This window comes from Macrotis lagotis, chromosome X (genome assembly GCF_037893015.1).
Source record: "Macrotis lagotis isolate mMagLag1 chromosome X, bilby.v1.9.chrom.fasta, whole genome shotgun sequence".
Taxonomy (NCBI): Eukaryota; Metazoa; Chordata; class Mammalia; order Peramelemorphia; family Peramelidae; genus Macrotis; species Macrotis lagotis.
This window is the reverse complement of record NC_133666.1, coordinates 667,916,328-667,938,573: the sequence shown is the minus strand read 5'-3', so window position 1 is coordinate 667,938,573 and position 22,246 is coordinate 667,916,328. Positions and strand designations below refer to the sequence as shown.

Below are 22,246 nucleotides of genomic sequence, written 5' to 3'. Positions count from 1 at the left end.
TGATTTTATATTTGACCCTGGAGACAATAGGGAGCTACTGCTAATTATGAATAGAGAATAATGTGATCAGGCATGTAACTTAAGAAGATAACTGGTGTGTGAACTGTCAGAAGACTGAGGCAGTGGGCTGTTGCTTTAGGGATGTGAGGGAATTTTCTACTGTGGAATGTTGAGAGTTGAAAAGGCAGAATAGGATTTGGCAACTCCATATTGGGGGTGGGAAGAGGAGACTCAAGGATGACTCCCAAGTGGAAAGCTTGGGTGATGGGGAGGATGGTGGTCCTTAGGGCTGGATAAATAGATCTGAGAATGGTCTGCAATGTTGGTGATCATCAAATGCACAAGAGCTTGTATAAGGGGAGAAAGGTAAGGGTCTTGGCAAAGCCATAGTTATCAGGCTGGATGAAGATGCATTAATGGAAGACAGGAGGAAAGCCAGGAGAAACCAATGGCACTAAAACCTAGAAGAAAATGCCAGAGAGGAAGAGGAAGATGATCAATAGGATCAAAGGAGGAAGGACATGAGATCTGTCAATTTGAGAGAGAACTGTTCCATCTTTGAGAATATATCAAAAAATTTTCACTTTCCAGGGTGACTTAGTTCAACATTACACTGATGCAACACTCCAAATCTACCCAGAAAGCAAATCTAGGAATTTAATGTAGTGTAGGCTACAGGGCAATTGTCAGAAATAGTGGAAAGGGTCCTCAGCCACCTGGGTAACCTTTCAGGGTAAGCTGTCCCACCTTTCTAGGCCTGTATTTCCTTTTCTGGACTCATTGGTGTAGGGGCTCCTTCCTTCAAACTTATAGGGCTGTCTAGAAGCCAGTAAACAGTTCCTTGATCCCTAAGTTAGAGCAAGGCTGTCTCCAGGTGCTCTCTCTACTTTCTCTCCTCTCTTAATCTACCATCAGACTTCTGAGTTACCAGTGACCTTTCCTTGATGCCCATTCTCCTTCATGTCTAAATTACTTTTGATGCCTGTTGAGCATTATTCTGGATATCTGTTCTACCCATCTTGGCCTCCTTGGCTGGCTCCTCATCCAGAACCTGCCCTCTAAACAAAGTGGTACCATAGGCTCAGTTTTGGCTCCCTTGGTGGTCTCGTGAGCTTCTGCAGATTTTATCATCATCTCTGCTAATGATTCTCATCACATTTCCAACTACCTAGTAGACCTCTTGAACTGGAGGACCCATAGACACCTTTAACCTAACATGTTCACAATTGATTTGGTTCTTATAACCTTAAACTCCCAACCCCCTCAGCTTCCCCCAGGCCTGCAACCCAGGTGTCATCCTCCCGCCTCACTGTCCTTTAACCCCTCCACCCTCACTCATACCTGATTCATTGATAAGACCCCACCATTTGACCATGCTAAGCCCTCTCAAATTGGTCCCTTTCTCTCCTCTGGCTCTGTCACCTACTTGGTGCAGGTCCTCCCCACTCAAACGCACCGGGATGCTCCTCCCATTCGGCCACTACAGTGATTTTCTTAAAGTGCAGGGAGCCCTCCTACTCAGGAAAAGTCCGGGGGCTGATTCTCATCCCCGAGGTCAAATACAAAATACTCTGCCACTCCAAGTCTTGTCCCTCCTCCTCGTATTCTAGTGACAAAGATGAGCCCCCTGGACTGTCCTCCCCCTCACCTCTGCCTTGGCTTCCCAAGATAGGCCCAGCTAACCTCTCTACCCGCCCCAGCCTTCCTCATTGTCCTGTCTAGACCTGGTTTCAACCCTGCCTCCCCAGTACGGTTGTGAATTTGTTGAGAACTGGGCATGTTTTTGATCAGTTTTTAGGTGTCCCCTCCCCACTCCAATCCCGCCTATACCCCCCCCAGCCCTATTCTCCCCCCTACCCTTCCCCATTCCCCCCCTCCCATCCCTACTCCTTCCTACTCTGCCCTTACCCTCCTCCGCCCCCCACTCCAACCTCCAATCTCCAGCACCCCCCCCCCCCAGTTTAACACGATGACTGACCTAGCAAGCACTACTATCCTCCCTACAACCTGGGCCTTTCAGTACTGATGACCTGGGACACCAGCCCGGTCCAGAACGGCAAACCTGGACCTGGGCAACTAAGAGAGACCCCAAAACACAGGGCGGGACGCCCCCTCCACGGGCCCGTCCTGGACGAGGGAACTTTCTTCTCTTTAAGTTGCCGTCTCCTTCCGCGCTGGACAGAGGACCCCCCCCACCCCCCCGGGAAGCGGCCCGGCCGTGCCAGCGTGCCCTGCGCGGAGGCGGCGGTTGCCAGGGCCGGAGGCGGCGGTTGCCAGGGACGCCGCGGCCGGGTCTGGCTCGGGCGACATGGACGACCTGCGGGTGGAATGGATCCGGGACCGGGTGTACCTCGCCTTTCAGCTCCGCGAACCCGAGTATTTCCTCGAGCTGATGAACCGGAACGACGGCGAGGCCGAGGAGGGCATTCTGCACTTCCTGAACCAAAGCACCGAGGAGGAGGGCGCCGCGGCCATCTTCTTCTACCGCCAAGTGGTGAAGGAGGAGGTGGAGGTGGAGATAGGTGAGGCCGGCCCCGCCCCGGCCCCGCGCCCCCCGCGCCCCCTGCCCTGCCATTCCTCGCCCGCCAATCAGTGGGCGCCGCTGGAGGCTACAAAGAAACAGAGCCCCAGGCCCTGCCCTCAGGAACCCTCCATTCGAGCTAGGGCAGAGAAAATACAAAGTATCTGCCCCGTGATACAAAGTAACTTAGAGAAGAGAGGAAAGGCCTGGGGAGCCCGGATGTGGAGGCCGCAGCCGAGGGCCAGCCTGAGGGTCTGGGATTGCAGCGTAGGAGAAAGCCTGGCCCTCCGGGGCATGCCGAGGGAGCCTCCAGGGCCCGCGGCTAGGCCTCCCCGGCCCCCTCCTACCTGCCCCCTGGGCCCTCTGGCGGGCCGCACCCGGCTGGTGCCCTCCAGCGCCTGTGCCTGGCAGCCGAGGATGCCGTCACTCGATCAGTAAGCAGCATTAGTTGCCTCTTACGTGCCGCCCGCTGTGCTGGGTGTCTTTGGCTCTCTGTGGGCAAAATGCTGCGATCTGACGGGCGAAGGGCGGGGTGGAGACACCCACAACTGAGGGAAGCAAGCAAGGCTTCTGGTGGAGGGTGGTGTTTGAGCGGCATCTTGTCAAAGCTAAGAATTATAAAATACATGGAAAGAGAGGGTGTGGGAGATGAAAATAAAAGGGCTGTGTGGTAGGAATGCAGGAAAGGGCAAAATGGGTTAAAAAGGCAGGAAAAGTAGATTAAGACCAGGTGGTTAAAAGACTTTAACTATCAAACAGGAGCTCCTTTGGGAGCCTTTCTTTATTCATTGGAATAGATAGTATGCTTTGCAAATCTAAAAGTATATGAATAAATAGTTGATTGTTTCTGTTATTAGTGCCCGTGTTGTCTTATTCAAAGTGTGACACCCTTAGCACCTTGGATAGTAGATTCCCTGTGCAGGATTTACAGGTAAAAGATGTGCGCAGGGTGAGAAAGCATGGGTACTGCCTGTGCCACCTAGCTGCCCTGAATATATTATATATGGGAACCACTAGACTCATTCCTCTCTATGAACGCCAGGATCTGGTAGCATGGCTTCCTCATCTCTCCTTGCATTAGATACTCCATCTCCAGATGTGGTCCATTTTGACACGCCTGGAACCCTCACCCTTCTTCTCTTTCCTTCCTGCCTGCCCTCAAGGCTCTGCTCCAATACCCCCTTAGTTCTAGCACCTTCCCTTGGAGATGGTCTAGATCATATTTGTATGTGCTGTCTCTCCCATTAGATTATGAACTTCCTGAGGGCAGGGACTTTTGGGAACTCTCTTTGTAATCTCCTCAGTGTTCACTTAGCACAGTGCCCTGGTATGTATTGAGTACAATAAATGTTTGTTGACTGACCAAATGTCTGAGCAGTTGTTCATAGGTTTTAGTCAACTGCCAAAAAGGGTCCATAACTCAAGAGAGCAGAGTGTGTGATGAAAATAAGGAAAATTTTCAGAGACTGGTCTGAGCAAAGGAAAGTTTTTATTTTCTTTTCCTTTTTCAAAATAATGATTTTTAATTATTTTATTTTTTATTTATTTAAGGCAATGGGGTTAAATGGCTTGCCCAAAGTCACACAGCTAGGAATTATTAAGTGTCTGAGTCCAGATTTGAACTCAGGTCCTCCTGACTCCAGGGCCAGTGCTTTATCCATTGCACCACCTAGCTGCCCCTTTATTTGTTTTTTTCTCAGGAAAAAAGAGCAAACTCACTGACACACTAAGCTAGTGAAGTCAGGGAGCTGCACTGAAAACATGGGAAGTTTGGTTTATAAAGATTCTAACCTCAATTTCCCCACCATAACCCTCTTCCCCTTTAACCCATTGTCTGGGTTTTAGGGGGGTACAAATCTACCTCAGCAAAAGCCACAAAGAAAGGAGTATAATATTTTCAGAATATGCATCTCACCAGGAGGGAGGTGACCTGTTACTTAAACTCTTAGTTTAAAGATCCTGATGACCCTCATAATTATTTTGACTAGAAAAAGCAGGATTCTCATGGTCAGTGCCTCAGTTAGCAAAACAGTCTTATTGCAAAAGCAGGATGTCCTGGGAACCTTGGAATGCAAGGTTTTTCTTGACATAAACATTTCTTTAACCCTGAGAAGATTTCACCAGAAATTCTCCCACTCAGTGGAAAGGAAAAACTTTTGCTCTTTTTAAGGAAAGGAACAATTTTAGATGTTCCATGTCATGTGACCCTGTTTAAAACTATTTCTTTTCTTTCCCTTTGGGCAATAAAGATGTTCCAGTTTCTACAGCATCGGAAGAGGAAGAAGAACAGGAGGAAGATACAATCAGCCGGGCTTCCAAAATGCCCTCAGTGGGTAGAAGAAGTACAGGTGCAGTGCCCTAGAAATAATGACCTAGCATCATGAGAGTGGAAGGATTCAGAGCAGGACTGAATGGCCTTCCCTGTTCAGGACTGATCTCATTTCTGATTTATAAACATTTAAAATTAAGCATTTTTATACAAAGTGGCCTTGCTTTTCTGTCTTTTTTTTTTTTTTTTTTTTTTTTTAGTTTTTGCAAGGCTTGCCCAAGGTCATGCAGCTACGTAATTATTAAGTGTCTGAGGCCATATTTGAACTCAGGTCCTCCTGACTCCAGGGCTGGTGCTTTATCCACTGTGCCACCTAGCCACCCCTAGAAATACATTCTTTACTCAGGAAAGGGGAAATGTTATCTAGAGATTGGAATGGAGTTCATAAGACCTGCATTCAAATTCTGATCCACATACTGTCTGATCCTGCTGGTAAACCCTGTGGAGTTCTCATTTTTCATCAAACCAAATTAAAAAAAATTTTTTGTATTTATTAAAGGCAATGGAGTTAAATGATTTGTCCAAGGTCACACAACTAGGCAATTATTAAGTGTTAGAGGCTGTATTTGAACTCAGGTCCTCCTGACTACAGGGCTGGTGCTCCATCCACTGTACCACCTAGCTGCCCCCCTGGGCACATTCTTTAACCTGCATCTGAGTCAGCACGTAAATATGGATAATAGTAACACCCGCCTCCCAAGGTTGATGTGAGAATCCAATGGGACAGTATTTATGGTTCTTTGCCAACCTTAGGAAAGGGAATATAGAGAAATCCTAATTGAGAAAACTCTCCCTTTTCAGTTCAGTATCTTCTCTACAGCAGAGAACTTCTCTACCCCCTCCAAGTTTCCATATTTAAAAAAAAGTATTGTATTTTTCCCCAATCACATGTAAAGAAAGTTTTTAGAATTTATTTTTGCAGAATTTTGTGTTCCAATTATTTTTCTATCTCCTCCCCTCCCCTCTTCCTAAAATGGTAAGCAATTTGATATAGTTTATAAATCTTAGAGACTTGTCTTAGATTCTGAGACATTAGATCATCATTCAATAACCTGGAGTCTTTTCTTCTAGACATTTCCTAAGAGTGATTTTGATTGGGTGATGGTGGTGATACTTGCATTCCTATGAGCTTTTTTCTGAAAGAGTCCTGACTTGACCCATTTCTGCCCAGCATTTCTGTTCCACCATTAATGACTCTCTGATATGGTCAGGTGCCAGACCTGGAATTCTATTGATCTAGGGAACTTCCAGCACTCTTTCCTAAAGCTTTTGGGTGACTTCTTTACTATCCAAGTGATAGAGGTTTGCCTGGGCACTCACTGAAGGGTTAGGTCACTTCTCAGGATGGGAGACTTGAACTCATATCTTCCTGATTCAAGAAGCCACTTCTCTATCAACATACTATGCTACTGCTGTTTTTTTATTTATGCCTTTTCAGAAACTTGGGAATCATTTTCCAGCTTAGAATTTTTCTTGTAACAAAGAATGTTTGGAGTGAAACGCAACTCGTAAACATTTTCAAGTTCCTACTGGTTACAGATATATGAAAGTTAGATAAAATATGTTAACTGTCCTCAAGGATATTTCAGTTCATTAAGATGATATGAAATATGAACAGAAAACTATAAGAAGAACCAGGAAGTGAGTGGAAGTTAAAAAGAAGCAGATTTGGGCTTGATGTTAGGTAGACAATGAGAAGTATCCTAAGTGGAATGAGAATGCCTCAGGTGAGGTCTTCAGAAGGTCATAGATTTCAAGTTAGAAGAGATTTTCAAGGCCATCAGGGTCAGATGGGTAAACTGAGGCATATAGTGAGGTTTAGATGATTGGAAGATCCCTTCCAATTTTCATATTCTTCAAAGGTTCTCTTCTCCTTTTGGAGCAGTAAGCTACCAGATTTATGAGATTCAGAGGGAACCTTAGAGCCCATTCTCATTTATTTTTTCCAATCTTTTTAGAATTTTAATTTTCATTTCTTTTTTATATATTTTATTTTTGGGGCAGCTTGGTGGTACAGTGGATAGAGCACCGACTCTGGAGTCAGGAGGACCTGAGTTCAAATCCAGTCTCAGGCATTTTTCTGTCTGACCCCATGACAGCGAGTAATCTGATATAGGTTATACATGTACAATCATGTTTAGCGTATTTCCATATTAGTCATGCTGTGGAAGAAGAATAAGAACAAAAGGGAAAAGAACCAAGTGCCAATCTCATTTTATGGGGGGGGGATTTAGATCTAAAGAAATTGAATGATCTAAATGACACAGGTAGAAGGTAGCGGATCCCAGATCCATACCTAGATTTAGTCTTCTTTCTGTTCCAACATGCCATATCATGGGGATGTAATCAGAGGATCCTTGATTCTAAGCATAAAATGTTCAAGCTGGATGGGACCTCAGGAGTCTTCTCCCATTTCCTCATTTGACAGAACGGGAAATGATGAGAGCTGATATGACTCCTTTGGTCCCATCTTTCAAAATTAGGAGCAAGGCTTGGGGAAGAGAATTGCAAATTTTAACTCCGTGAAAGACCTTCCTAACTATGAGAGTCCTCCCAAAGTGTAAAAGACTGTCTCAGAAAGGTGCTAAACTCTCTTTCACAGGAGAATCTCAAGTAGAGGTTCTTTGATTACTTGTCAGGGCTAGAGGAGAAGGTATTCTTGGCTAAGCATGAATTGGATTAGGTGACCTCCAGGACTCCTTCCAATTAGGTGTTTCTGTGCCTAGTCAGGAATAATACTCACAAAGACCAAGACTGGTTTGATGAAAAATGAGAACTCCACAGGGTTTACCAGCAGGATAATTCATCCATTTCTAAGAAGGCAGCATTTAATTACATCAAAAGTAAAGTACAAGTGAAGTTTAGAGAGATGCAGGACTCGACTCAGTAAGAAGGCAGATGAAATTCATTTTTATGCAGACAGTAACAAATCAAAATGCTTTCATGATGCTCTGAAGGCTATTTATGGGCCAAAGACCTATGGTGCAACTCAACTACTCAGTGCTATTGGATCCACATGATTAATGATAGGGACATGATCCTGGAGAGATGGGCTAAACACTTCCATAGTGTTCTTAACAGACCATCATCAATCAATGCAGAAGCCATTGGCCACTTAGCTTAAGTTGAAGTCAACCAATCCCTAGCTAAAATTCCAACTAAGAAGAGGTTTTGAATGCCATTAGGCTCCTTTCAAGTGGCAAAGCACTTGGAGCTGATTCCATTTTAGCTCAGATCTACAAGGTGGGGGGCTCCATTGCTCATCTAAAAACTGACTGAAATTTTCCAGGTTATATGACATGAAAAGGTTATCTCCCAAGAATTCCAGAATATCTTCATTGCCCATCTCTATAAAGTTAAAAGTTGTCTTGTGACAATCACAGGGATATTTCTCTTTTAGTCATTGCTGGTAAGATTCTTGCCAGTCCTTCTCAGTTGGTTGATCCTTCACATGGAAGATAGTCACCTCCCTGAGAGCCAGTGTGGCTTCAGAAAGGGTTAAGGAATAGTCATATGGTCTTTGCTACCCAACAACTCCAGGAGAAATGCTGGGAACAGAAGAGATGTCTGTATACAACATTTGACCTTTGATACCATCAGTTGTGAGAACTTATAGAAAATTATGTCGAAATTTGGTTGCCCCAAGTTCATCAGTATTGTATATCAATTTCTTGATGGCATGAATGCCCAGTTTCTGGATAGTGGTTGATGATCTTGAGATTTCCTCGTCACCAATGGAGTGAAACAAATGTGTCCTTGCTTCCATACTTTTTAGCATAATGTTTTCAATCATATTATCAAATGCTTTCACTGAGGAGGAACATGGCCTCAAAGTCAGCTACTGCACTGATGGCAAATTCTTGAAAAGGCTACAAGCCAAAACCAAAGCGGAGGGAGTGTTGGTGCAGAATCTTCTGTTTGCAAATGATTGTGCCCTCAATGCAGCCTCTGAAGCTGAGATGCAATAAAGTATGGATCAATTCAGTTCTGCTTGTACTCATTTTTTTTCTAACAATGAACACCATGAAAATCCAGGGCTCCATCAACCAGCACCTCACCATCCATATGTGGAACCATCAATTACAGCAATTGGAGAAGTTCTGAGGACTGTGGACAAGTTCACTTACTTGGCAGTGTCCTTTCCAAGGGGGTACATATGGACAATGAAATTGACTGAGCTAGCTCAGTATTTGGGAGACTCTGAAAGAAAGTGTGGGAGAGAAGAGGTATTAGATTGACTACCAAACTGAAGGTCTACAGAGCTGTTGTACTGACCTCACTGCTAAATGCCTGTGAAACCTAGACAGTTTATCAGCCCCATGTCAGGAAACTGAATCACTTCCATTTAAATTGTCTTAGGAAGATTCTGAAGATCACCTGGCAGGAGGAGATACCAGAACCTGAGGTCCTTTCTTGAGCTAAACTACCTAACATTCCAACATTACTACAGAGAGAGTAATTATGATGGACTGGACATGTTGTTAGAATGCCAGATGTACACTTGCTAAAAAACTATTCTATGGTGAACTCACACAGGGCAAATGCTCACAAAGGGGTCAAAAGAAATGCTATTGAGACACCCTGAAGGTCTCATTGAAGAACTTTAGAATTGACTGTACAGCATGGGAGACACGGGCACAGGACTGCCTAGCATGGCATGCCCTCATCAGTGAGGGAGCTGCGCTCTATAAAGGAAGGCAGAATTGAAGCAGCTCAAAGGAAACATGACATTTGTAAGTTTAGAATACCCACCTCAGGTGTTCACATGGAATATTTGTACCCAACCTGTGGTAGAACATTCTGAGCTCATGTTGTTCTGATCAGCCACAGTCGGACACACTGTCATTTGTCTCAGACATAGTGATGTCATTTTGGTCTTCTTCAATAATGAAGGACAAGAACCTACTTGCCATGAATAACAGCAGGGTGCCACCCAGACATTTGATGTTAATTCTGTTGGTATGAAGTAAGAAGGAGGAACAGATTTGGGGGAAAATATTATATAATAAGCTTATTTTTAGACATATTGACTTTTTTGTGCTGTTGGAACATCTAGATGCAGATGTTTTATTGGTGATTGAAGATATTGCCATGGATCTTGGGAGAGAGGTTAGGGCTGAAAATATAGAATTACACAAAGTGATTTGTGGATTGTTCAAAGAAGAGAAGACTTGGGGTTTGGGTACATGCTATCATTTTCAGGGACTGCTTCAATCAATTGTTTACTTCAATTCAGTAAGCATTTATCCAAAGCTCACTAGATGACAGGCATTTATTGTATTAGGCTCAAAGATTTGAAAGCAAAAATAAAACAGTGCCTTTCCTGTCTTTGAGAAGCTATATTCTACTGAGGGAAAAACAGCATACACTAGGAGGGAGATTTTGTAGTTGTGAGTGACACTGGGAGCTGATACTTGAGCCTGGCTTGGAAGGAAATGAAGGATTCACAGAGTCCAGGGTAAGAGTATCTGGGAGATCGAGAATAAGGGTCACACACAGGCAGGAATCACAGAATGGGAAGGAAACTGGAAGTCACCTAAGAGCTGAGGCAATAGGAAAGATTGTCAAGGAAAAGAATGTAGAAGAAAGAAACGTAGAGGACAGAGCATTAGGACTTGAGATGAGCTCCCCCCTCTTTGAGAGGGGGAGAATTCAGAGACCCCTGGGACTGCCCATGAAGCCAAGGAAAGGGGGTCAGGGGAGAGATCAGAGAATCAGAGAATTACAGATCCAGAGTTCAACCTCTTCTTTCAACTAAAGTCGGGAAAGATTGTCAAAGGTCATTCAAGTAGTAATCCATTTAGTCAGAGGTAGGATTTGAAGGAGCAAATTTCAAAACCTTTTTCCACTTTATCCCATCCAAAAGAGAGGTAGAGGAGGTTGAGGCCCAAAAAAGCCATTAAATTTCATGATGAGGAGGATACTGATGATCTTTGAGAGAGAGAGAATTTCCATCGATTCTGTTGTTGCATGCTGATCCATACAAGTGGTATGCTGATCTAACAAAGTATGGATCCTTACAATCCATACAGTTGGAGAAGTTGAAGAAAGATAGAGGCATCAGGTGTAGACATCTCTTCCAAAAAGTTTTTCAGTGCATGATGGAGATTTGGGGAAAAATTAGAGTGAGATTGGTCAAGGGAAGAAGTTTTTTTGGAAGGATTGGGGAGTCTGGCATATTTTCAGTTAGATAGGAAGGTAAAAGTGAAGCAGGAAAGGTTGCAATCAATAATCATCATCTCATATTTAAAGTGCACAGAGTACATGGTTTGACAAATGAAGAAACCAAGGTTCAGAGATGAGCAAGCAACTTGTAAATAGGAATATGTTAAGGGCAGAGGTAGGGAGGAATTAGTCATAACCAAGAAGAGAGGATAATTCATCCTCTGATACAAGTAGGAGAAAGAGGAGGTGGGTGAAAGGACTAAGTTTTTTCTCTAGAAATGGTGGTGGAGCCATCAAATGAATGTGGTTCATTTGGATTTGTCCATGTCTGTTCTTTTGTCCAGTTCTTCTTATACTAGGGATGACTAGTTGGGATTAGAATTGTATTTGATGTAACCCTTATGGATAGGATTAGCTGTGTAACTTTTGTGTCTTTTTTTACCCTATCCCAACCCATTTAACTGCTCCAGAGAGGGAGGGAAAGAGCATCCTCAGGCTCATTGATTCTGGTACCTAACCAGCTGAACCTATTGGCTTTCAATATCCCTAGATATTCTGTGATTCTAGGGACCATTTCAAAGATAGAAGATAATATGCACTTCTTAAGGAAGAGAGCCAGTCATGAAAAGAACAGGGGCTTAGGGTTATGATTTTTTTTCCCTCTCCTTTATGTTTTTGTTTTTTTTTAGCTTTTTCAAGGCAATGGGGTTAAGTGGCTTGTCCAAGGCCACAAGGCTAGGTAATTATCAAGTGTCTGAGGTCGGATTTGAACCCAGGTACTCCTGACTCCAAGGCCTGTGCTCTATTCACTGCATCACCTAGCCACCCCTCCTTTATGGTTTTAATGAAGCATTTCTGTTTCCAAAATGCCACATGTACCTCACTGGCTCTCATGCCAGCACCCAGGGATATTAATAAAAAAAAATACATGCTTTTCTAAGCAGATTTCAGAATAGAAAACAGGTTGTTGTTGTCAGTATTAATATTCCAAACCAAAAAGATGTCAATATCTTTTAGCAATGTCCCTCAGATGAAGAGATAATCAGGAAAAGAATGGCTATTATTCCTGTTTCCTAGAGTGGAAGTATCCCCTCCCTCCACTAAATAACCTGCAAATCCCAGACTTCTGGAGGAATGTATGGCTAAGTTTGCATCCCCCAAAACTGAGGGGGAGGAGTAGAGAGGTAAAAGGAGAGTTGTCTTGAAGTCCAGTCCAATCCAATCCAACATGGCAGGTAAGTGCTTACTTTGTGCAAAGTAATAAACAAGCTATTGCGTCAATTTGAAGGGCCCTAATGTCCAAACCTGCAAATATATTAGGATATATTGTGTCAATTTGAAGGGCCCTAATGTCCAATCTGGGATCTTCTAAGTCCCTTCAAAAATATTTTAAGTTCTTTAAAAATAGGCGGATATGGGGTGGCTAGGTGGGGCAGTGGATAGAGCACTGGCCCTGGAGTCAGTAGTACCTGAGTTCAAATCTGGCTGGCCTCAGACAATTACCTAACTGTATGGCCTTGGGCAAGCCCTTGACCCCATTGTCTTGCAAAAAACAAACAAAATAAAACAAAAAAAATAGGTGGATAGAGCACTGGACTTGGGAGTCAGATAGTTCAAATTTGGCCTCAGATACTTAGTGATTGTGTGACCCTGAATAAGTCATTTAACTTACATTTGTCTCAGTTTCTTCTGTAAAATGGAGATAATAACTCCTGGGAGTATTGTGAGGATCAAATGAGATAAGTGCTGTGTGAATATTGTTGAACAAAACAATGTCATAATCCATCAGGAGTCTAAAGAAACAGTAAAAGGAACATTTAGCAGTGAAAAATAACATTTAAATAATAAATACAGCAAAGAAGAAAAATATATTAGTTCTGTGCCTGATAGGTGATTGAGAAGATGAGAAATTAAAGTAAAATTTTTTCCATGGCCAAAATATCATATAATGAGAAAGAACATCATACAGATGAGCTTTGGGAACTAATAAGGAGAAATGAGACAGAGAAAGGAGTCCAGGGCAACCCGGAGGTTGTGAAACTAGCTAACTGGTAGATGAGAGAGGTAGAGGTCCTGGAGCAGTTTGTCATTTTCTTCTCCAGCTTATTTTATAGTTGAGGAAACGGAGACAAAGAGGGTTAAGTGACTTGCCCAGGTTCATACTATCTCAGATTTCAGGGGCAGCTAGGTGGTGCAGTGGATAGAGTGCCAGTCCTGGAGTCAGGAGTCCCTGAGTTCAAATCCAGCCTCAGACACTTAATAATTAACCTGTATGACTTTGGGCAAGTCACCTAACCTCATTGCCTTGCAAAAAACCAAAAACCAAAAACCAAACCAAAAAAACCCAAAACACTCAACCTCAACCCAAACAAGCAAGAAACCAAATCAACAAAACATAGTATCTCAGATTTGATTCAGAAAGATGAGTCTTTCCAACCTCAAGCCTCATGGATGGGACACTAGGTGGCTTTATGATTTAAGCAATTAAGATTACAAACCGAAGAGAGAGGCAGACTTACATCAGTAGAAGAGAGCATTTCCTCATCTGAGAGTTCTCCAGATCAATGAAACCACAGGTCCAGACCTCATCTTCTATTAAACAGTCAATATTATGAAATAATTTTTATATATTTTATAGAATATTACACATCCTATATAATAATATATTATATATTAATAATCTGAATGTCATTAATAATTGATGATGATGGTAATAATAAGAATAAATGATAATAACAGGCAAATCATAGAGAAAACAAGGCCCAAGTGGAAGATCCCAAATCTTTCTGCTGAAAGTCCCTCATAGAATTACATTCTATGATGTAATCAGATGGCATTCATTTGTTTTTAAAATTGATTTATGCATGCTTTTTATCAGATAAAATATTCCCATGTAATTATTATGGAAATACAACCTTCCCATGATCAATTCTTCGTTTCTATGATGTTTTTCCAGCCCAATCATCTGTCCTTAAGAATGAATCTACCTCTCAGTCAACTAAGCTTATAGAACACGAAGGAGCAGAGAAATCCCAGAACAAGGTGGGCAGCCCCTTCCGTTCAGTCTGATGCTGCTGGGAGAGGAACTCTGAGGCCCAGTGTTGCTTCTGCCAAGTCTAGAAGAGCCAGGTTTCCCTTGGGTGGGGTTCTCTTCCCTCTGATAGATTCTGGTTCCTCTAGGACTTGGCCTTGGAAGCTTGCCATGGGCAAATGATGACAATATAATGACAAGTCTGAGGTTGTTCAGAGTGCCTTTTGGGACAGATGAACTCTTTAGCTCGAGAGGTGTGCTTGCTTCCCCGGTAAGGCCTACTAGAACTCACCTGTATTTGTTAGAGCCCTCCAACTGGATGAGAGAAAGACTTCGAGAGGGGGAGGACAGGTGGCAGAATAGAAATGAATGATAGCCTCTATGTACTCAGTGTGAAGTTTCATGAAAATGCAATAATTTTACAAATAAAGATAAGATGAAGTCAATAATCATTAAATTTAAATTGAATTTATTAGTTAAATTAAAATTAAATTAAATCATTTATTTAGAGCCATCTGGCATTTTTATTATGGCAAATGGCACAGAAGTAGTTAGATGGCTCAGGGAATACAAGAAGAAGTTAGGAAGACCTGAGTTCAAATCCATTTAACTAGTTATGTGACCCTGGGTAAATCACTTTAAGTTTGCCTTAATCCACTGGATAAGGAAATAGCAAATCACTCTAGAGTTTTTGCCAAGAAAACCCCATGGATAGTATGATCCATGGGTTCCCAAAGAGCTGGGGACAACTAAACAACAATATATTAAGACCTGGTCTAGGTACTGGGTATCTAAAGAAAGGCAAAAGACAATGCCTGCCCTCAAGGAACCTACACTCTAACATAAGAACAAGGTGAATAATATTATTTTTCTTTTGTTTACTAGATTTAAGATTTCATTGGTATAGGGAACCCCAGAAGAAAAAAAAATCACTCCCCCCCCACTGCCCACCATTTCAACCTCTCTGCAACTTAGGGTCTTAGTTGTCTGCAGCACTGGGAAGTTATGTGAATTGCCCAAGGTCACACAGCCAGGATGGGACAGGTCAGGGACCAGGGATGGAACTTGAACTCAAGACAAACCTTTATCTTGTATCCCACATCGTCTCTCTAATAATAATTGGGAAAATTTATATAGTATCTAAAGATTTCTAAAACACTCTCCATATCTTATGCAGTTTTTTAGAGTAGTTCAGTTATTAATACATCTCAACAGTGAGTAATTGCTTTGTAGTCACTTAGCATTTTAAATTTTCAAAGTGTTTTTCCTATACTCATTTAATCCTCATTTGAACAACATCCTCCCCTCTAGAGTGGGTTTCCTCTATCACAGTGAATGTGACATTTACGGAACCAGAAATCTAAGTAGGCTCTGTTCCCTAGAGTTCCTCTTGGCAGGAAAACTTGAGGAAGGACCCCCAGTATTTTTTGGGGAGGCCTCTGTAGTGAGTGTATAGGAGTCAGTGTGACTAGAGTTGATTGAAGGGTGACCTTGGAGCTAGAAGATCTAGGTTCAAAATACTACCTTTGATCCTTACAATCTGTGAGACGTTGGATAAGGCCTTAGGAGGTAAATCAATGGTGAGAAAAATAGGTTTTGTTCATTTAAAAAAAAAAATTGATTTAACCCAACTGAGTTTCATTTCCCTCTGAATTTCCTTTAAAATCTATGTCTGTGTGGTCCCAGGACAACAAAGTTGGCATATGAATGTCTCTCATTCCAGAGGCCAGTAAAGTTTTCTCTTTTAGAAGACCACCAAGACACGTTTATGCCAGCCAGCTGAAATGTTGATGGTTATCAGCAAATTAATAGGAAGATAAGGGTTAGAATTCACAGACTTATTTATAGCTTATTTCTCTAAGGAATTTAGTTGCATCATCATATCTCTGAGGTTTGGGCACCAGAAAATAATGCCAGTCTCTTCGAAGTTGTGTCTCACATTCTTTTTTTTTTTTTTTTGAGGAGTGATACAAGAAATAGACACATTTCCATGTCAAAACTATTTGTTTCCTGTGTTTCAGAAAATCTTAAGGCAGATGGTTGATAGAATGTATCTTCATGTGTGTTATGATTCTGTTCCTCAAGAGCATCAGAATCAACGTATCGTTTACTTTCTCAGAAATACAAAAGGTATGCCTATAGTTTGTTTCCTTCAGAGCTACAACATGGAAAATACTTGCAAAATGTATAACAAGTTATACTCACTAGGAGCATTCTTAGGGAAAATTTTGCCTCTTAGCATTTGTGCGGTCAAACTTCCCTTAGTGATAGATATTGTGCATCACTTCTTTGATTAATTTTATCCTCCTTAGCCTCGCATTTCCTTCTCATGGCTTCTACCTCCTTTCCTTGTTTCTTCTTAACCCATTTGGCCTGGTCTTCGTTCCCCCCCTTCCCTGAAGCTATTGTTTCATTGATTTCTACCCCACTACAAATTCAACAGTTTTTTTTGATGGTTTTTATTTTCTTCTACTACATGTTTGCAGTCTTTGACAGTGTGATCTGTCTATCTCTTGAAATTTGCCTCCTTTGTCTGTCATGGGATTGTAGTTTCTTAGTCCTCTTAGAGTGGTGGACTGGACAATCTTTAACAAAAAAATTCTCCAAAAAAATCTGATTATATACCCACATACCTAATTTTATTATGCATTTTAGTGATATAAAGGATGTGTGGAACATAATTTACAAAGGACAATAAAATATTCAGTCTTTTTTGTTGTAAATTCCATATAACTAATGAATTCCCAAGGAATGCCTTTGTTGATTTATGCCAAATTCACCGCCAACCTATGGTTCTGATTGAGGGACAATTTGACCAATGGAATTGCCTTCCAAGTCCTTAATTTTTCCTCCAACAATTTATCCTCATTAAATCTGATATGTAATCTACCTTTAACTATTTTACTTTCCCCCTTTTTTCATATTTTATTTTTCCTGATTCATGTAAAAACAAGTTTTAGCATTCATTTTTAAATTTTGAGTTTCAAATTCTCTCCCTTCTTCCCAAACCATTCTTTCTCTTTGAGAAAGCAAGTTATTTGAAATAGGTTAAAAATGTGTAGTCATACAAAATATCACCTATTTCTTACTCTTACTCTTAAATAAATTATATTTATTAAAATGAAAACTCAGTTTCAACTGATTATTTAGTTGACTTTAATTGAATCTTCAGCTTGAGAGTCATACTTTCTAATATCAGTCTTTAAATTTTCCAAAACTCATTTGGTGTGTATGATTAATTTTTGCAATCCTTGTTCTGAAGGAACTCAATAGTCTACTGGAGGAGACAACATGCAAACCACTCTACAAATAAGCTACATACAGGAAAAATTGTGTCATACACTTTGTTCAAACCCTAATATGATTGATCTACTGACACTTAATTACTCTGTTTAAAAAGAAAAAAGAAAAAAAAAAGGAAGCATCCTTAGTCTGATAGGACCTGTTGATGAGGAAACCTTGGTGGGGTTTTTGAAACAAATGCTTCCTTTTCCTAATCAAATGACATAATGTGAATATAATAATACTATGTAATCCTTAAGTGTCATCTACATGTGAATTGGTGGCATTTTTGGTTATTTGTCCTTTTTGAAGAGGACCATAAATAGGGGTGATAAATAGGGGTGTGATTCCATGATATGCAAGTGAATTAGAGTTAAGTGAGGGAATACTATGCAAAGTCACCAGCTTCACTTTCTCCTCTGGAGCCATCTGGGTCCAATGACCAGAAATGGATCAGGACAACTACAATCTAAAATATCTGAGAGGTGCCTAGGGGCAGCCTGAGTGACCTACTCACAGTCATGTGGCAGTGGTTTCACAGGCAAGATGTGAACTGGGTTTTTATAATTACGAGACTAGCCCTCTATCTCTTTACACCAGGGTGTCTCTCTAGATAATTGTGGTTAAAAGTTTATCAGTTATCCTTTTAATGACATTCTCTAGACTGTCTCCTGGAGTCAAAGTCCATAGACATGACTTACTTGATATTCTTATCAAGAAAAAAAATGGAACCACAGATGTCATTTGTTTGTTTGTTGTTGTTGTGGCAATGGGATTAAGTGACTTGCCCAAGATCACACAGTTAGCATTAAGTGTCAGAGGCTGGATTTGAACTCAGATTCTCCTCATTCCAGGGCCAGTCCTCTATTCACCTGACTGTGCCACCCCCCCAGATGTTATTTCAATGATGAATTTGGCCCCAAAGTGAGGCATTTATCAAATTGTTTTTGACACTCCCACAGGATTTCTGTCCCTGTTTTTCAGTTCATTTACATTCACCTCAAATCCTTATGTTGGCGAATTATATCTGTAGAGCTCTGCCTGTTTTACTTCTGGGTGAACCTGCTAACTGAAAGCAGAACCAGGATTTTAATCTCAGAGCCCGAGTTGTTGGTGAACTCATAAAGAACTACTCCTGTATTTTTCTTTGATAATCTCACTCTTTAATGTTTTTATGCAGGTTATTTATTATTTAGAAGGAACAAAGAGAACTATTATTGTAGAAATATTCATTTTTTCCATTCTTTTTTAGCTATCTCATTTTAAAAAATCTGTCCCTTTCAGAGACAATTAATGAAGCTAATGATATGAAAGAAGCTATGGAATTCATGCCAGAAAGACTGGAGTATGGGGTTCTTACGGGGCACATTCTACACATGCTTAAGGATATTTTGCTTCATGTAAGTATGGATGAAGATTCTTACACTGCCACTTTCCAAGGGTTTTTTTTTTTTTTTGGTGTGATATTGTAATGGTATATAAATTTTTTTTCAAGACAATCAGGATTAAGTGACTTGTCCAGGGTCATATAGCTAATAAGTATCTGAGGTCACATTCAAACTCAGGTCCTCCTGACTCCAGGGCCAGTGGACTATCCATTGTGTCACCTAACTACACCCATTTGCAATTTATTTTAGGACCCATCATTTCTGAATCTTCTACCATATTCCAGGTCTGGGACCTTAGCTAAAGTTAGTCATTCTTTTCCCATTCATCCTTCTGGAAATGCCTTCACCTATAATTGTCTCAAGACCATATTCCTGGGAGAAAGATTGTTTTCAAGATCATTTTGAGATCATTGACTTGCAACTCATAAACTGATAATTCCATCTCCAGCCTTTTAAAATCTGTTTGGCTCATTCCTTAGCCCCAATATAACTCCAATCCCTTATTGCTCCCATTTCTGAATGTCTTTTCCACAACTAGCCAGTACTGACTATATTGTACCTTTCCAGGTTTGTTCCACTTTATTCTCTGTCACATACTCTACCTGTGTTCCAGCTAAACTGATCTACTTCCTATTCCTCATAGGGTGTCCTATCTTCCATCTCCATGTCTTTGCCCAGGCTGTGCCTCCTGCCTGTGATGCACTCTTTCCTCCCCTCTGCCTCTTGGAATCCTTAGCTGCCTTAAGAGCTCAGCTCAATGCCTTCTCCTTTCTGAGAACTTTTCTGCTACCCGGAAACCTTTTTTTTTTTTTGATCTGTTTCTGAAAAATGTTTGTGCATTTTTTGTTATATATTTTGACTTGGGTAGATTGGAAGTTCCTTGAGGGCAGGTACTGCTTAATCTTTGTACAATGCACAATATCTGTCACACATTATATTCTTATTAGTTATTTAAAAATCTGTTATTTTAAGAAAGTTCAGAGGAAATTATGAAAAAAGGACAGTAAACAACCAACACTTAATATATCAGAAGACCAAACTAAACTCCTTTCCCAACCATCTGGGGTTAGAAGGTTGTGAGGTCTTGTGCTGCTCTGGTCCAGGATGGTGGTCTGTTCAGGGAAGTTGGGCAACCAACCATATGTTAACCAACGGCTCATCAGTATCTGTGAATGGTTCTGTCTTGATGTATTCCTGTCATCTCTTGCCTCAAGTCTGGGCTGTCTTCAGGATTCTACAGCTGGCATTGGGCAGTGCTATGTCAGGAAACTGACTCCTGCTTTGGCAGCAGCAGAGAGTATTTTAGTTTCTGTAGCCCCGATCCTTAGCTCAGTTGACATTTGTTTTTTCCTTTTCCCACTTCCTCTTCTTCTTCCATTTGTGAGATCTTTTTGCCTCTTGGGTTTCTCATGGAGTTTGTATTGGAAGGAGAATTCCCCAATCCTGAATCTCTTGAAGTGATAATGGTATTTTTCAGAGCCTATCATATGCTTCTGGGAAAACAAAAACGATTCAGTGGCTCTAAGGAATGAAGTCGATCAATCAGTCGATTAATATATATATCTCTCTCTCTATATATGCATATATATAATATATATATATATATACATATATATGTATGTATATATATGTATATATATATGTATTTAGATTTTTCAAGGCAGTGGGTTTAAGTGGCTTGCCCAAGGCCACAGGGCTAGGTAATTATTAAGTGTCTGAGGTCAGTTGAACCCAGGTACTCCTGACTCCAAGGCCGGTGCTCTATCCACTGTACCACCTAGCCGCCTCTAGTCAATTAATATTTATTAGTTGTCTACAATGTTTAGGAACTGTGCTAAATTCTGGGGATCCAAAAGACAGCTCTTGGCTCACCATCTAATGGGCGGGATGGGGGGGCATGCAAATAAATGTATACACAGCAAACTATAAATAGAATAAATAGGAAGTAATTAAAAGGGGGAAGGCAATAGAATGAAGATGCTGTTGTCCCTCTACTCAAACCTTGTCAGGGATGTAATCCAGAAAAACAAGGAATCAATCCCTACTCAGACTATTGGATAGGCTGGTCATCCATGCATGCCAACATCTGAATAGAGTTGTCCTTTGATGGCTCAAAATCCTTATGCTTTGGATGCCACCAATTGTTTTTGGTGCCACATATGGGGTCCACCACAGTGCCACTTCCCAGCTCCAACTTCTGCCTACCTCTCTATTATGGGGACCCTTAGGGAATGAAGCTTTGGTCCCAAAGAACCATACCCTTATTTCTTCACTTGCATCACTTCTCACAGTTGCTCCCTTTTCTAGTAAGGCAAGGAGGATTGTTTCAATGAGGCAAAGTTCCTATTGATGGATGATGTATTTTGTAGTAGCAATCCTGTTCTCTCCATTGCACTTTCTGTTAAGAGTTCTAGGTCCTTGTGTGTCCAAGATTACCTCTGCCCTTTCTATGGGTATCACTATTACTTCAGACTCATGAGTCCTATTGGACAAGTTGATTTATATCCACATTAGTCTTCCATGATTGAGAGTATCTATCTATCATCTATCTATCTATCTATCATCTATCTTTCTATCTATCTCAATCTATCATCTATCTTTCTGTCTATCTCTATCTCTATCTAAAGAGAAAGTATATATATATATATATATATATATATATATATGTATAATTCATTGTTGTGTCATATGTATTCCAGGCTAAGAGCTATGAAGGATTAACACAGAAATAGTTATGTGCTTTAACCAGCAAGATGTACTTCAGAACTTAGATAAGAGAGTAGCTGCATGTCTGAGCTAATGAGGTATATTCCCAGGCTCAGATAGTGCATTCTGAGATAATTACCTTCTGCACTCTGTTTATCAAATCATTGTTTGGTTCTCAAAACAATCTTAACTCTGTTTATCAAAACACTGTTTGGTCCTCAAAGCAATCACCTAAGACATACACAAGGTATGCATGTGAAAAACATGCTTGCTAAAACACTTATGTAATTGGTTACGTAAATGTAGAATATAAAAGTATGTATCCTGTGATCAATAAACGAACCAGTTTATGCATCATATTGATGTCAGCCTGAGTTCCCTCCCCCAGACTCAACAATTCATTGACAACATCTTAGCAGACAGCCTCGATTAGGGGATCCTCTATTTCTTCTCCCCTTCTCAACCAAACTCCTTGAGAAATTTGTCTACAACTGGTACCTCCACTTCCTCTCCTCCTATTGATTCTAAACCCTCTGCAACCTTATCATTTGATTGACATTTCCAACCTTATCATTTGACTAAAAATGCTCTCTCCAAGGTGATCAGTGAACTCTTAATAGCATTGCTCAGTAGAGATGATTGTGGCTGAGCTCTTGAGGTCCTTACTTTCCACCCACCCCCCTTTCTAGTGGATAGAGGAAAAAAAATCCAAGGCTCCTTGGTGCAGAGACAGTCCTTTCAAAGATGATGAGATGAACTCAGGAGAATTTAATCCAGTCAATAATCCCAGTTCCATGTGACTTTTTTCTCTAAAAAGTTAAAAA

General features: G+C 41.1%; 1 protein-coding gene across 1 annotated transcript in view; it reads left to right on the top strand.

Moving 5' to 3' along the window:
* Positions 1–2,263: 2,263 nt before the first annotated feature.
* DNAH10 (dynein axonemal heavy chain 10) overlaps positions 2,264–22,246 on the top strand; it is a 154,816-nt gene continuing 134,833 nt past the window's right edge. Inside the window, exons 1-5 of the mRNA XM_074202238.1 lie at positions 2,264–2,522; positions 4,771–4,869; positions 13,972–14,057; positions 16,068–16,176; positions 18,613–18,728. Of these exons, the coding sequence (XP_074058339.1) occupies positions 2,309–2,522; positions 4,771–4,869; positions 13,972–14,057; positions 16,068–16,176; positions 18,613–18,728 (624 nt within the window). The 5' untranslated portion in view covers positions 2,264–2,308. The remainder of the gene's footprint in view (positions 2,523–4,770; positions 4,870–13,971; positions 14,058–16,067; positions 16,177–18,612; positions 18,729–22,246) is intronic.